The sequence below is a fragment of the Silurus aristotelis genome (assembly GCF_946808225.1).
Source record: "Silurus aristotelis genome assembly, chromosome: 9".
NCBI lineage: Eukaryota > Metazoa > Chordata > Actinopteri > Siluriformes > Siluridae > Silurus > Silurus aristotelis.
The window spans coordinates 24,333,733-24,351,366 of NC_139582.1; the positions used below are offsets into that span (position 1 = coordinate 24,333,733).

Here is a 17,634-nt window from a genome sequence, read left to right on the forward strand (position 1 = left end):
TGTACCTGAACTCCTCCACCTTCTCCGCCTCTTCTCCCTGCAAATGCACCACTCCACTGCCCTCCCTCTCATTTACACACATGTACTCTGTCTTACTCCTACTGACTTTCATTCCCCTTCTCTCCAGCACGTACTTCCACCCCTCCAGTCTCTTCTCAACCTGCTTCCTACTCTCACAACAAATCACAATATCATCCGCAAACATCATAGTCCATGGATACTCCTGTCTGACCTCGTCCGTCAACTTGTCCATCACCACTGCAAACAGGAAAGGGTTTAGAGCCGATCCTTGATGCAGTCCAACCTCCACCTTGAACCAGTCTGTCGTTCCTACTGCACACTTCACTGCTGTCACACTGTCCTCATACATGTCCTGCACCACCCTCACATATTTCTCTGACACACCTGACTTCCTCATACAATACCACAACTCCTCTCTTGGCACTCTGTCGTACGCTTTCTCTAAATCCACAAACACACAATGCAACTCCTTCTGACCTTCTCTATACTTCTCCATCAACATTCTCAAAGCAAATAATGCATCTGTGGTGCTCTTCCCCAGCATGAAACCATACTGCTGCTCACAAATGGTCACCTCTTCTCTCAGCCTGGCTTCCATTACTCTTTTCCATAACTTCATGGTGTGACTGATCAACTTAATTCCCCTGTAGTTACTGCAGGTCTGCACATCTTCCTTATTCTTAAAGATTGGTACCAGCACACTCCTTCTCCATTCCTCAGGCATCTTCTCACCTTCCAAAATCCTGTTAAACAGCCTTGTTAAAAACTCCACTGCCATCTCTCCTAAACATCTCCATGCTTCTACCAGTATGTCATCTTGTCCAACCGACTTTCCAATCTTCATCTTCCTAATTGCTGATTTCACTTCCTCCTTGCTAATCCTATCCACTTCCTGCGTTACCATCTCCACATCATCCAACCTTCTCTCTCTCTCATTTTCCTCATTCATCAGCTGTTTAAAATACTCCCTCCACCTTCTCAACACACTCTCCTCACTAGTCAACACATTTCCCTTTCCATCCTTTACTGCTCTAACTTGCAGCACATCCTTCCCAGCTCGGTCCCTCTGCCTGGCCAATCGGCACAAATCCTTTTCTCCTACCTTAGTGTCCAACTTCTCATACAGCGCCTCATATGCCTTTTCCTTGGCTTTCCCCACATCCCTCTTCTCTTGCTGCCGCAATTCGTTCCTGCCTCCTGCTTACTTTTCTAATCTCTCTGTCGAGTCCAATTCTGTTTTGCCAACCTCTTTCTCCTTATGCTGTCCTGCACTTCCTCATTCCACCACCACGTCTCTTTGTCTTCCTGTCTATTTCCAGATGTCACACCAAGTACCTTTCTAGCTTTCTAGCTCTCTTAATTTCTGAAGTAGTTGCCCAATCATTCAGCACCTCTTCACCACCACCGAGCCCCTGTCTGACCTCTTCCCTGAATCTCACACTACAGTCTTCCTACTTCAGTTTCCACCATCTTTTTCTTCTTTCAGTCCTCACTCTCCTCCTCTTTTTCTTCACCTCCAAAACCATTCTACAGACCACCATCCAATGCTGTCTAGCTACACTGTCCCCTGCCAACACCTTACAGTCTTCAATCTCCTTCAGGTTGCATCTCCTACATAGCACATAGTCCACCTGTGTGCACCTTGCTCCACTCTTATACATCACCCTATGATTCTCCTTCTTTTTAAAATAAGTGTTCACCACTGCCATTTCCATCCTTTAAGCAAAATCTACCACCATCTGCCCTTCCACATTCCTCTCCTCAAAGCCATACCTACCCATCACCTCCTCATCACCTCTGTTCGCTTCACCTACATGCCCATTTAAATCTGCCCCAATCAGCAATCTTTCATTCCTAGGTACCCCTTCTACCACTTCATCTAACTCACTCCAGAAATGATTTCCTTCTCCTTCATCTCACAACCCTCTTGTGGAGCATAAACACTGATGACATTTATCATCATGCCTTCAACTTCTAGCTTCATGTTCATCACCCTATCAGAAACTCTCTTCACCTCCATTACACTCTTACTAAACTATTCCTTCAGAATCACCCCTACACCATTTCTCTTTCCATCCACACCATGAAATAACAGTTTAAACCCACCTCAAATGTTTGCATTTTCTTGTGTTATCCACAGTGGGTTATTGTGTAAACTGGCTGTTTTGTGGTGACTCTAGAAAAATGTCTATTCATATTATTTAAATTAAAGTAAAAAGTGAGTATATCTCCCCTTGTAAGCTGTTACTTTCTACCCTCTAACCTTATTTTCATACATTTGTTCAGTCAGTTTAGATAACTTTTTTTGTCCATCACCAAAATAGCAATGATTGTTTATGGTGATCAAAAGAGACTTCTTAAATTTTAATTGTCGTGCATGTTCAATCGCAAGAACTGGACCAAGTTAAACATTATGGGCCCTTTTTTCCTCTGTACATCATCTGAGTCTTGACCTTTCCCTTCATTGAGAAGTCATTCACAGTGCTGCGGAATGCTAGCTGGTTTCACAGAGCGCCAACTTGAGGCCTTAACCCAGCCAAATAGGGATCAGGTTGCCCTAAACTAGCCGTATGTACTCAGTGGTGCTATAAAGCTAGCAGGACATCACTGAGTGAGCTCTCGTAAAGCCTGGCCTGCCTCAACAGGGACAGATTCAGGGGACCACCATGGTAGAAGATGCTGTGCCTTGGCTGTGTCTTCCGTTGTCTTTTTCTTTAGGTTTAAAATTCAATAGGTTTTTGTTGAATGCAACAATAAACCCTTATAAACAAATATACACAGGATGATTCAGAATGTATTATTAAGTCCACATCCATTCAATATGAATTCAGTGCTAAACAGATCTAAAAAGAAAAAACCATCAGCATTACAAATTACCGACTTACATTAATCATTAACTGTTATGTAAGATACTGGTTAAATCCAACATTCCTGAAGTCAGAATTTTTAATAACAGTTTCATAAAATAAAGCTAAATTTTACTTTGATCTGAGACATCCACAATCTATGAGAATTGCCAAATCTTTAGACAGTGCAACATTTTACCTTCCAAATTTACAGCTTCTTCTGTCCATTATATCCAATGTTTGAAACATAGCATTTGGGAGATTTGGCCATTAAAGATACATCTGTCAAAGTACATCTGTCCAGCTGTGCTGTGTGAGTGCATCTAACATCTGAGTTCATTTTAATATATCTGCACTCTTACTCAATCTGAAAAAGGCATTCCTTAAGATTTTATTGGATGCATAAGTCATCTTAGTCTAGTCATCTAAACAAAATCTACTTGAAGGAAGAATTCTCTGTTTTGGTTCTACATAAACCCTTTAAGGATTCACCCACACCATCAAACCAATGACCTCTTTAAGGTATCATATTGTGATGGAATCATGTGGCCTTAAGTTGAAATCTGTGATTTGTAATGTGTCTGCTTCATATTACCGTACTTTTTGTTTTACTCCTATGATCACTGTGATCACTGCTATGATGCTTATCTCTAGTTCACAAGCATCGTTATTAAAAAAAAAAAAAAAAAAAGTAATCTACATAGTGAGACATTAAATGAAAATGGAAATACTACTGGGAAAATACTGAATATTTTTCAACTAAATTGATTTAAATCATATTTCCTACTATAAGATTACAGGAAATCAAATGTAAGTTTATTAAACCTGTAAGTTTATTAAACCTGCAGGGGAAAAAATCTAAATGTTGTCATCACTTTTTTGTGGTTTAAACATGAACAGCTGTAAATATCTAATCTACTACTTTTTAAATATGTCCTGTCTGTGCATATGTAGATAGAAGTGTAAACTAAGGGGATTTGGGTAGAGTATTTAGCAGTTTTTATTAACCGGAATCTTGCTGATTAATGGTGTATTAGAGTATAATCTTGAGTCTTGTGGGCATTTGTTGTTGTGGGTTACTAGTTAGATGGTCAGGGGGTTCAAGCTTTGACAAGCTGCCACTGTTGGGCTCTTGAGTAAGTTTCTTAATGTTATCTGTTCCAGGGATACTGCACCTTTGACCCTCACTTCCTAACAAGGAATAGTCCATGGCTAGGTGTGCGTTACACGATTGTATTGAATGACACTGAATAGGAGTGTGTGTGTATGTGTGTATGTGTGTGTGTGTGTGTGTGTGTGTGTGTGTGTGTGTGTGTGTGTGTGTGTGTGTGTGTGTGTGTGTGTTATATAACATGGATCTTTGCTTTTTCTCTTCTAATAATGAAGCTGTTGTTGTTAAATCGTTGTTGTTTTTTTGTTATATGTTTTTTTTTTATTTGAACTTTATTCTCTCTGTCTGTTGTTCTTGAAAAACACTTTTACATTGAAAAATGGCTATATTCACGATGTCAGTTACACAAAATTAGCTGTTTAAGTCAGTAAGGTCATAATGAAAATTTTTCATCAACTTAATATCTTCTACAGCAGTTCTAATTGCCAGGCCAGGTTATGCCCCTGCTCGGTACCTATACTTACACCTCACACTGCTTAAATGTGTGTGTCCATGTGTGCAGTACTCTAATTTATATATGAATGCTTTACTGTGAGGTCTCGCTGACAGGGTCTGTCGCAACAGGAGGCGCAGTTGAACTCGAACGCCCTGTGTGCAAACTCTTAACACTGCCTGTGATCTGAGCAGCTTTAACATCTTCCAAACTCATTCATCCATTTTGCTATATTCCATTCATTACCCCTGCCCCCACCCCACCCCCCCCCACCCCCCCTTTCTGGCACATGACCTCTCGCCTCTTTTGTCAGACAGACCTCCCCCGCTGCTACCTTCGTAGGAGAGCCTAGATAGATAGATAGATAGATAGATAGATAGATAGATAGATAGATAGATAGATAGATAGATAGATAGATAGATAGATAGATAGATAGATAGAAGAGATAGAAGAGATAGAAGAGATGGGAAGTAATAAAGTAATGAATACTTCCTTACTTTAGTACATTTTTCTGGTATCAGTACTTTACTTCACTATTTATTTTTCAGACATTTTACTTTCATTTATTAAATCTTTTACACAAATATCTGTACTTTATACTTTTTACATTTTCAATTCAGGCTTGTTATTTTAGTTTTAATCTATTTGGAGACATAATTAATACTTCTTCTTCTCCTTACCCGGCGTTTTCTGCCCATCAACCTATATCTTGTCATTGCACTGCTTTTTTAACCTACAGTGCCACTGGTGTATTGTTTCCTGTCTATCATGCACTACAGACGTCTGCTAGCCTACGAAGATAACAACAAGCAAGGCAGAAGGCAACAAGAAATATAGGGTTAACGTAGATGAGACAGAAGAAAACCGCGATGTAAACATGACTGAGAACAGAGACATTCCTGATCACCTGAACATCATCATCTTTTATTTGCTTGTGTTCTATATGGTGGTTGTTCAGCCTGGATACATTCATTAGATAACAAAATTAGAAATTATTTTATATCAATATATTAATATGGTGTGAGGTCCATTTTTCAGCGTGACACTAAAAGAGGCAGTAGTAATGCTCCTTTTCACTTGAGTCCTGGTCAGAGCAAATACTTCTTTACATTAACTTGAGAAGAAAGTATAGTCAGTACTTTAACTTTTATAGTTTTTTTTAAACAGGAGTATGTACTTGTACATGAGTAAAGGATGTGTGTACTTTTGTGTACCATCTTAGATAGATAGATAGATAGATAGATAGATAGATAGATAGATAGATAGATAGATAGATAGATAGATAGATAGATAGATAGATAGATAGATAGATAGATAGATAGATAGATAGATAGATAGATAGCCAATGTCCTGATCTTATGAAGGATTTCGAAAATTGTCTATTAGAGTAAAAAGTTGCAATTGCAAAGTTAAAAGCCAAGAAGTGTATCTATACAATTAAAGTATACTAAATAGCAAAAAAATGTCCTGAATCTATATTTCCCTTAATTGTACATACAGATGAATAATATATAAATAATAGACAAAACATTTTAGATCACCTATTTTTAACCTGAAGGAGCCACTCTTTTGTGGATAGAAAAGGTTTCCTTATAGGATAAAGGTAACCAGCCTGAAGAAAAAGCCCCAATGAAAGCATAATTTTTAACATAGACAGTTGAGTACATGTGTTACATGTCAAAACTTGTTAGCGGACTTTGCAATTACAATTTAATTTCTAAACCGTGTTTCCAGGAGGCAAGTGGTGCTTTTCGAAAGGAGCGAGTCAAGCTTTTAAAGCCTTAATTTATTGTAGCTCTCAGCATGCGAGTCCCATAACTTTCTAGTTAGCTACTACTGGTTTCATGTTTACAGAGGGAGCTCTGGGGGGAAAAAATTCACACATCCTTTCACTCTATATACTCTCATGCTGCTCTTATGAGTGGCCCTGCCACCTCCAAACACACACACGCATCGAGAGAACGAGAGGGACCCTCGGCGCCAGTCCACCCCTGCTGAGACCAACGCCACTGGCCAGGGGCCGCCCCTTTTGTCCATTATCCCACCACAGTGCCCCTCTCCTGTCATTTGGCTCACCTCTGATAATCAGCCACACACATTCAGACTCACACACACACACATACATACACAAACACTATAATGGAACGGGGTGTTTTCTAGCACACACTCGACTCCCCCCCACACTTTTCCCCAACCTTCTCAGCTAAGACCCCAAAAACCTGCCTTTGAACAATTTTTGAAGACTTCCCCCCTCTTAAATCTTTTCGAGTAAGAAAAGGCCCGTCTCCCCTCATCAAAGTTTTTTTTTTTTTTAAATAGGATGAATCAGAAAAAATGCAATAAATCTGAGATCACAGGCTCTCTCTGGCCCTAGATAAATTCTTGCACCTCAGCTTGGCCCACCGTACACATCTGCCTTACATTTAGACACTTTTTACATGGTCCACTCTACAGCCTCTAGTACTAAAGCTTTACTTCTTGCTCCTGCTAAACACGCAAATATAGACAATCAAAACATTTTAATTATTCAGAAAAGCAGTCGTGCAGTTGTCTAGTCCATACTCACGGCAAAAGTGTTTTCAGGCTGCATTAAAGTACCTGTCAAAACATATTCACACTTTATCTCCACCTGATATGCACAGGATACAAATAAAATTTACAACTTAAGTGCTTTTAGGCTGAACTAGTAACAATGAAGGTAAATAGATCAGTGCATAGTATGTGCAAAATAATATATTATATCATATTGTACTAAATAATGACATACATTTATATAATGCACTCATGTGGACAGGCTGGTAATTGTGACACTGAGAGTGCAGCACACATATTTTTCAAAATATTGTGTAATATTGTGCATTTGGCTGTAGAATTGGCTTAATTTTTAAATTATTTTTAGCCTTGCGTGCTATGTTTACCTTTCTTTTCTAAATCTCCATTCAGAGTGTGTGTATGTCTGTGTGTGTGTGTGTGTGTGTGAGAGAGAGTGAAAAAGAGAGAAAGAGAGAATGCTAACTTAAAAATTGCTTATATTTTGTATTAGCCAGGAGTCAATACCATTAAATATGCTCCCCATTCTCCTGCACACACACACACATACACACACACACACACACACACACAGAGGTTTGCTACTTCTGTTTTGTCATATAGCCTTATCACATGCATTAGTGACTTCCATGCAACTTGTTTTGTTGATTTATGCAGAAACATTTGACTCGCTGACGCCAAACTGCAGAAAGTGTATCTGGATTGTTTCATAAATGGAAAATTACTTTTGAAATGTCAAACAAAGCAAATTGATATTTTTTCCTTATTTACTTAGAGACAAACGACAAAAGTGATAAAAGCTTATTAAAGCAAGAAAATGAATGGAAAAAAACTTTTTTTTTTCCAAAATGTAATATTGTGCATTTGGCTGTAAAATTGGCTACATTTCGTCCAAATTAATTTTAGCCTAGCGTGGTTTCTTTACCTTTTATTTCTGAATCTCTATTCAGTTTGCAACAAAGTTGTTCCACAGTCAATGAATTCATCATATAGTCTGTAAAACCCCTAAAATCTACTACTAAAAATTTTTTTGGAATGTATTTTAGAATGTCATTTATTCTGATTTCAACCAGCTCAATCCGAAGTGTAAGATTAAGCAGATGTTTGTGTTACATGCATAACATCAATATTATTGCAAGTTCAAATTTATATTAAGTTTTCTGTTGTCTGTTCATCTGCAGCAAAAGCAAAGTATACAGCTGAAGAGGAATGCCTCAACTCTGCCCAGAAAAGGTAGGTGATACATTAGTTATTACGAGACACTTGAAGTATGCAGTATTTGTTATAAGTTTGGATTAAAAACTGTGCATTGCTATGCATGGAAGTGTATGACATCCACTGTGGAGCCCAGCCAAGTGAGATTTATGAGAGATGTCAGCCAGGCATTGCTGGCTGTTCTACATGTTAGACAGATAAGCAAAGACCGCATCCTCATAACATTGGGTAATAGCAATGCTTTTATTTGTTGTCTGTGGCTGTTAGCGCTGGGTGATAAGGAATCAGGTGTGTGTGTGTGTGTGTGTGTGTGTGTGTGTGTGTGTGTGTGTGTGTGTGTGTGTGTGTGTGTGTGTGTGTGTGTGTGTGAGAGAGAGAGCGAGAGAGAGAGAGAGAGAGAGAAAGAGAGAGAGAGAGAAAGAAAGAAAGAAAGAATGCTCAGTTAATGTAATAACTTACAAAGTATTTTCTTCTTATACATTATTTTTACAATTGTTAGAAAGTGTATCTAAACGTGCATATGCATTTGTCATACTACCCTTGTTCAAACTATAAATGCAGCTACTAATATAAATCTACACAAAAGTTAAAATAAGGAACTAAGGAACCTTTTAGCTTTTTTAAATTATTTTTGTTAATAAAAACTTAAAAATTGCTTATATTTTGTATTAGCCAGGAGGCAATACGATTAAATATTTTATCCTTTTAGGGATACCATCCCATTCTCCTGCACACACACACACGCACACACGCACACACACACACACACACACACACAGAGGTGGGCTAATTCTGTTTTGTCATATAGCCTTATCACATGCATTAGTGACTCCCATGCAACCTCTTTTGTTGATTTATGCAGAAACATTTGACTCGAGATGCCAAACTGTAGAAAGTGTATCTGGAACTTGGAAACTTTCATAGATGGAAAATTACCTTTGAAATGACAAACAAAGCAAATTGATAATTTTTCCTTGTTCACTTAGAGACAAAGGACAATGAAAACAAGGCAGAATTATTCTATAAATAAAAAAGTGTTCGTGCATGCTATATAAAAGGACAATTAAATAATTGAACCCAAAACATCAAGCCTGGCTTTATCTCAGGGTATCCTAATGAGCCTTCGAGGTTAACCTGCCCACTTGGACTCCACTCTCATTGAGGTGTTGAATTAACTAATGTTGATCAAAAGGCCCAAGCAGCTAAAAAAAGGTATTTAATTCACCATTTATTTAGTCTACAAATGAGACCAAAGAGCTGTTCCGAGGTGGAGTGAGTACGCCCCCATTTCCCATGAACACACCTCATTAATGTGACATAGTGGTGATGGATGTGGCTGCACACTCAAACTCTTAGAGCTGGGTGGGCGTCCATACCAGAGGTGAATCTACTTTTGCACAGTTACATTATGTGGCCAGTGTGGGTGCCAAATTTCTTAGTGAAGCTTTGATCAGCAATTTTGCACTAACAAATAATTCCAGCATGGATATAATAAATTAAACAAAAACTAATAATAAAAAACATTTGATTATTAGTTATTGCATAATTTTTACTCAACTTTGCTTCTTAGTAACATAACTCTTTTTTAAAGCGTTTATTTAAAAAAAAAAAAAAAAGGATATATAACTCCAAATATCATATAATGCACAAATAGCACACTGGAAAGGAGGAGAAGGCTAAAACAGATTAAGAAACTTTTATTAAAACAAACAATCCAAGTCAGCAGGCAAAGTCAGAAACATAAAAGTGGCAAAGACTAGGCAATTGGCAAACAATGTACATGAGGCAAAACAAGAATGTGTATATGAACATGGAATAAAACCAAGATCAAAAACTGGGAAAACATGAAACATCAGCACTGTCAAGGCAGATAACTGAAGGTAATATTTTACAAAATATTTTACAAATAAAAACACTGGGGTACTTAAACACAAACAAATTACAAGGTAAATCATAGACAGCTGATAACAGAGGGACATGTGAGAGAAATGACAAATCACAATACGGGTGGGGAATTAGCATCAAATGAATCAAAACAAATATTCACAACATACAAGTCAGTCCAGTCAAATGTAGTGGCTTTTATTGTCTTTTCAAACATATACAGTACATTCCACACAATGACACGAAACTCACAGGACCAAGGTTCTAGATAGTCTTTTATTAAAGATCCTGTAAACATAAAAACAGAGAATAAAACCTGGAATTACACCACTCAGCATGAGGACGGTAATCTCTAACAGTGCTTCCTTGCCATTTGTTTTTATTTTTCTTGTCATTTCATAGAATTAACCAACATCACTGTTTTTTATAATAGATTATATTAAAGATTTACATGATTGTTTGAGATTGGCATGGTGGAACTAGGATCTACTGCAGCCTTAGTGCTCCAGGGTCCCAGGTTAAATCTCAAACTCAATACTCTATGGAGTTTTGCATGCTCTTTCTGGGCTTAATTTGATGTGGTTCATTCTTTTTTTAACCCACTTAATTTTTTTCCAACCTCCAAAAGTATGCCTGTTGGTGAATTGGCAACTTTACGTGTGTGTGTGTGTGTGTGTGTGTGTGTGTGTGTGTGTGTGTGTGTGTGTGTGTGTGTGTGTGTGTGTGTGTGTGTGTGCCTGCCTGCCTGCCTGCGTGCGTGCGTGCGTGCGTGCGTGCGTGCGTGCGTGCGTGTGTGTGTGTGTGTGTGTGCCTGTGTGTGTGTGTGTGTGAATTGGCATTTTAACCAGGATGTAGAATTTAAGACAGGCTCTCTAATACCAAGATGTCAGAGATAGTAGTCAAGGCATTTGCAGGCATTTACCTGTAAGTGAAGACCCAAAGTGATTAGTCGATCAAATTAAAGGGGTGAGTGAACATTTGTATTAATTCAGTTCTAATCTTGATGAGGCAAGGCAGATGAAGTAGTCAACTTAATTTTCTTCTTTACAGGATATTTCTAACATGTCTAATCTAAACAGCCCTTTAATTGTTTGTGATATTCTGAGTGCCACACAGGTTCCAATTAGTCACACTGTTCCACTTGCCTTGTGGCTTTCTAAATATGTTCTGCTCCCCAGTGTCTTTCTGTTTTCAATAAAAGATTAATTCTCGTAATCTTATCCCACTGTCATAACACAACCATTTAGTACAGAGTGTGGTGTCACAACAGCAGTCAAGAGTATAAGTAAAGGCAAAGACAATTTCCTCTACCTCTATATTTGTATAATTGTTTACAGGTTATAATGCATAACCTGTAAACAAACTATAATGCATAATGTTGAAAAAAAAAACTATTTCAACATTGTGCATAAACCTCTTTGTCAGAGACAATTATAATGTTTTATTTTTATTCTTGGTTATTCTTTAATGTTAATTCTGTGACTGAGGTTTGTATAAAAACAAGCTCTTTAAAATGTGCTTTATTAAGATTTAGTTTAAGTTTAGTTTCATAATAACTGAACCAGGTTGTATAACTTCTACTTTGAAAATAGGCTTTCATGGGTTAGCTGGGAATAGTTTTAGCTGGAAACAGATTTTCACTGTCGTGTATTTTGCTAAGACAGCCTCTGTGCTATTGCCATTTTCCTGCCTTTCAGAGGGAATGAGGAGAATGCTTGTACAGTTCCAAACTACTAACAGCAAGATGTACCATTATGATGGAGAAGGATCTGTTTTGTTCATGACCCTCTGTCTGTTTCATGTCCAGATCATAAAAGCATCTTGTGAGAAAATAGATCAGTGAGTCACAGTTCATAAAGCTCAGAATTTGCCCAAGAAATGAAAGGAACTGAATGTTCCTGCTAGGCCCTGGATAACAAATGACCAATGGTTTTATGCTGCGCACCGTACAGAAAGTTTGGAAGCATCTTGGCACTGGCATGGTGCCATCCAGTATGCAGCATGTCTCCTATTAGCACAGTGCTAGGCCTCATCCGTCTGGATGTCAGGGGAGCATTGTGAATCCCCATGCAACCTTCGAAGTCATGGCTGGCAGTAAGACAGTCATGACAGCAACAATAGGAGTGGTGCTTTAATCTCTGAATTAAAGCAGGTTGCTGAGCAGTGTGAAGCATCTGCAGCTTGTGGAACACTGCTGTGAATGCTGGGAAAACATCAGTTTTAGTTACAAATAAATTGTCTGTGGTACAGTGCAATAAACACTGCAATTACAATAAGCACACCCTCTCATTTGTGATACTGTGCTGAAAGTGGGACTGTGCAAATCAGTCGTTCAGCTGACTGAGGATTGCTCCAGGCCAAAGTTCTCAAATACTTCTAACCTGATTTCTTAAAATGTTAAAACATTGATGGACCAAAAATGTGCTCTTATGTTCTTTTATCTCCAATGATTCAGTACTTGTTCAGTCTGTGCTATCTTAGTCTTGGTTAACCCTCACTTTCTTTTTCCCCTCAGCTTTAAGGAAATGGCCACCTACTTTGGGCTTAAACCCAAATCCGGAGACAAGGAGGTTACACCTGAATATGTTTTCTTACTATGGTTTGAGTTCTGCAATGATTTCAAGAGTGTGTGGAAGCGTGAAAGTAAGAACATCTCCCAGGAAAAGTGAGTAAGGTTACAAAGTTGTCTGTAAGATTACTGCTTTCTTTTTTTCTTTTCTTTTTTTTAAGAAAAAGGATAAACTTGCCCCTGTGTATTTCTCTTGTTAGATAAACAAAAACATTTCAGCAATTTAAACAACTAATAGTTTTAGATTACTTTATTTAAACTTAGCCTATCCACTGGTTAGCCAATTCTGCAGAATATTTCCTCTATTTTTCAAATTAAATATGAGTGGATTTTCTATCTATTCAAATAAACAAATCTCTTAGAAAACGGTTTCATCCTGCACCTTTACAAAGTTTTTGATCTAACAGAATCCCTTAGCAGCAACGCAAGTAAATACAGTATTCATAAAGTCCATAAATTGTGTGTAAACAGATATAATACATATATGATTGGGAGTCCCACTCCTTTGTTGTATTTGTTTGTTTGGTTATTCACATGGCATGTGGTTAAGACTAAAAGTTTCCATCAAGATGGTATCCAGTGGGACGCAACAAACAAGTTGTGCGAGCAAGAGGTTTTAACTTTCATGCGATATGAGAGAGGTATCAGTTATAAAGTTAATGGATCACTGTTAATGCCTCTGTGACAATGTTGTGACAATGCTGTGTTCCTAGTAACTGCCTAATTAGGTTTGCAGAGGCAATAAGTTTACAAGATTATTACATATTACAAGATACAAGGAAGAATTATAGCAAAAATAAGGTACCTTAGTATCAAGGAAGCAAAGATAATAAATACACAAGTGCAATAATATCCACAGTCCTACACATTTCTACTTTTGACTAGTTAGGATCTCATGTGATCACAAGCCAGAATACACAGACCAGTGAATTTATCAAGGGTTTTAGTAAATGTAGGGTGTATATTTAATTTCAAAATCCAAATTGTATTGGTTGCATGCACAACCCTACAAAGTGAAGTGAAATGCTTTCGTTGATGGTCTGTGGCATAAAAATAGAATTTACATAGTAAAAGTAGAATTTGCAACATCAGAATGTGGACAAAAAATGAGAAAAAGAATATGGCAAATATAAAACTATAATATGTGAAAAACAAGGATGTGTGGTAGAAACAATATGACTTCATTCTGATTAAGCAATTTTCAATTCAATTCAATTTATTTTTATTTGTATAGCGCTTTTAACAATGAACATTGTCTCAAAGCAGCTTTACACAGATAATGTGGTGATTAAGAGTGAATATGTTCTTTATGAGTAAGTTTGTCCCTGATGAGCAAGCCGGTGGCAACAATTTGACTGCAATGAATATGGAATGAATAGTGTCCCAACTCTATTAATATTATTAAGCAGCCTTTAACTTTGCTTTTGTGTTGTTTGAAGTTAACACACATTATTGAAGTTGAACACTTACTCTACACCTTTACCATCATTAAAATTCTCACACTCTTTATCATGGCTTAGTACCTTTGGGTACTGTGTTTCAATTAGGCAACAAAGCGACTGAGCCCCATAACACATGCCAGACTTCCAATTGCGTCTACTCACTTGAGACCCAGCCCAAATTTTGCAGACGATGCAGACAAATAAAAATAAACTACTTTTAGGTCGTTGTTTAAGGTCCTAGGGGCATCAAAGCTTCGGCCCTGACCCAGGGCATCTCAGCCGGGGGCACAATACCTCTCACTGCGGCCCCCTGGAGGCTTTACTGGCACAGAATGGTGAGGGAGGCTGTTAAAGCTAGCGCACATGGTGATACTGTTTAAACCGAACTTCTAGCTGAGGAATTCAGAAAGCATGGTTACTGTCAGTGTGAAGACACTTTACGGATTGGACTACACGTTCAACATAAGATGCTCAGCTTTTCAGTTCAGAATCTTTTGCCCCTTGCTAATGATTTACATTGGGTGTAAAAAAAGTTAAAATCCATATTCTTAATATTTAATTTTGTTAATATTTAAAATAATGTTAACAGTTTGTCCACATTTCTTAAAATTCATACATAAATTTAGCTGACATGTCCTACCTTGATATTTAAATCTTAAATTTTAAACAGTAGCTGCTGTTGGAGTGGGAAGGTTTATGGTTCTACTCAGACCCACAAGCACCTCTATTCATCTTTTTGAGCTTATATCTATTATGCAGCAAATAATATCTCCAGAATTATTGTTTTTTCAAACATTATTACCAAGCAATAATTATTATGATTTTATGAATAAAGCAATAAATCTAACCCTAACTTTTAAATAAATAATTCATACTTTTTTTTTTTTTTAATCATTATTTTAATTTCATATTTAATTTGGAAATGGTAAGTATAAAGTACCTAGTTCAGGACTAAGCAAACAATCTGTTACATTTTATATTTTACTAGTGGTATGTTGTAAAACACCTATAATAAGGAATTCTAAAATATTAAGATTATGTAAACTTATACATAATTTCCAAACAGGGTGTGAGGAGATATATTTATTTATATATATATATATATATATATATATATATATATATATATATATATATATATATATATATATATATATATATAAAATGTTTAAGTGTTCAAAGTGATTATAATTGATTAATTCATTCAAATTTTTAATTGGTCTTATGGTCAACATACTTATGGCAATTTTATTTCATTTTATAACCTTATAGCTTGTTATTCCAAGGTGACCCAGTGTGCCATGTTAAGATATTTAATACTTCTACTACAAAACCATATGGTGTGTGAAGAAACTAAATTTGAATACCATTATATCCAGTTTGACAGTTATCATGCCATGAATTATATTCACATTGTTCCATCCTTTATTTATTAGTTATTTTTAATTATGAAAGATGTATAAAACATTTTAATACTTTGAAATTATCTTCTTAAATCTTAACGAGGAATTCAACGAGCAAAATAAAACAATAGAGATCATTAGAAAAATAGATATATATTTTTGAATGATTTTTAAACTTTGTAATGTCACATTTTTTAGGCTAAAGGAAGCTCAGCAGAATGTTAAAAAGATCACAGCTGAGAAAAAAGTGGAGACAAAAAAGGTCAATGCAAACAGTCTGGTAAGAAACACACAAACCCACAAATACATTTGTCACATTACCTCAGATACATCCTGAACATTTTTTACCCATGCTGTATATTCTATTACAGAAGGAAAGGCTAAGGCAAAAAGAGGCGAATGTGTCCTCCAGCTGAAGATGGCAGAGGGTACAGCCTGATAAAGCATAATTTCCTCCTCCATTAAAGAAAGTGTTTTGCACAGAAGTATGGCATTCTATTGTGCTACACTGCTCTTAAATGAAATCTCCACAAAAAAAATAAGACGTTTGGGTTTACATCTTTTTGTGGACACAAAATTGCAATCAGGAGCTGTGGGACATAGGACAGGAACCATCTCCACATGAAGGACAAGGATGTCTTCAGCAACATTTGTCTCCTGCTTACCTGGTTAGAACAGGTTCCATCATAATAAGTACATAGCAAGCATTTCCAATGGCAGAATCTCAGATTCCCCTGTAAAACCAAAAAATAAAGATTCACACACAAAAGGGCATTAAAAAGAAAAAAAAGAACAACCCAACCTTTTCACAGCCATCTTGTTAGGTTTAATGGATTAAATGTGAAGAAAGAGACAGAAAGAGAGAAAGATAAAGTTAATGCTTTGCCTATTCCACTTTATTTTTTAGAGAAACTACACCTTGCTGCAGACACCAGCAGAATGTCTGATCTTGTCCATCTAACCTCACTTACAGACCTCAAGCTATAAATAAAAAGAAGAGATACAAATCCTGCATTAATTAGAGCGGTTTAAAATTTTTGTCCTGTCATGATTTAATTTGAACTGTACAACTACACGTTCGGTCTAATAGCTGTAGCTTTATCACTGTTACATGCACTTTCCTGCTTGATACAGCAGCCCTTTTGCCACATCTAAATTATATATTTTACCTCCGTTGCAATGTATCATCACTTTTAGTCTCTATGCAATCTCCTTTTTGAGCAACAGCTATGGCTTGTGAGAGGATATATTTATTTTCATAGATTTTTCATAGCAAATATTCTTTAAATGGTGTGTTGAAAAGTGAACAACTTAGACCTGTACTGAAAATATTTATAACTTCTAATGGGTGAAGTATTTTTTCTCTCAAGTAAATTCCTCATCGTTACCAAATTGCTTGTGATTTCCCCCTTTTGCGTAGTAATAATAAATAAAGTGTCTTGGACGAGTAACCGGGTCAAGTAAACATAAATGTTCATTTTTTTTTTAATAAGCTAACATTTTGTTCTTATTTATTAATTCCAAATATGTAGTGTGTGCTTTCTTTTCTTTTCTTTTTTTGCCCTCTCCTGTCTGTCTTTCTGTTCCTATTAACTTTACCCAGTCCTAGTTGTGGTTTGTGTAAAGTTTCAACAGTCTGTTCATGTGCATTAAACTGAACCTAATGACCTCTGGGAAAATCAGGACATGAACAACCCTAACTCACACGTACCAAATGTTTTCCCCTCGCTTCACACCATCCAACACCAAAGTCATGCATTAAATCTGAAACATATTTGTGCTACTCTAATTTTTTTGTATTTGGTGTGTATTATTTTAGATTTTAAATAATGGGAAATGTTTCTCAGTAAATGCCATTTAATTTATTGTCTGATAGTTTTGAATTATGTTTTACACATGATATAAAGGCATTTCAGTCCTATTTACTTCCAAACACATAACAGGCTCTTCTTTTTTTTTTTTTAAACCATGTTACCATATAGGTAAGTGACAAGGATGGTTCATGGTCTATTTGTGTTTTTGATTAATACAGACACATACAATATCAAACAATATGCAAGTGTATAGTACTATTAAGTACTAGTTTCATATAAAACATAA

General features: G+C 36.7%; 1 protein-coding gene across 3 annotated transcripts in view; it reads left to right on the top strand.

The window, feature by feature from the left end:
* The window catches only part of LOC310731171 (formin), an 84,375-nt gene extending 66,901 nt beyond the window's left edge, over nt 1-17,474 (top strand). For all 3 annotated transcript variants that reach the window (XM_083550572.1, XM_083550573.1, XM_083550574.1), the window contains 4 exons: nt 8,203-8,254; nt 12,636-12,785; nt 15,733-15,814; nt 15,906-17,474. In XM_083550572.1, the coding sequence (XP_083406698.1) occupies nt 8,203-8,254; nt 12,636-12,785; nt 15,733-15,814; nt 15,906-15,950 (329 nt within the window). In that variant the 3' untranslated portion in view covers nt 15,951-17,474. The remainder of the gene's footprint in view (nt 1-8,202; nt 8,255-12,635; nt 12,786-15,732; nt 15,815-15,905) is intronic.
* Nucleotides 17,475-17,634: the final 160 nt, after the last annotated feature.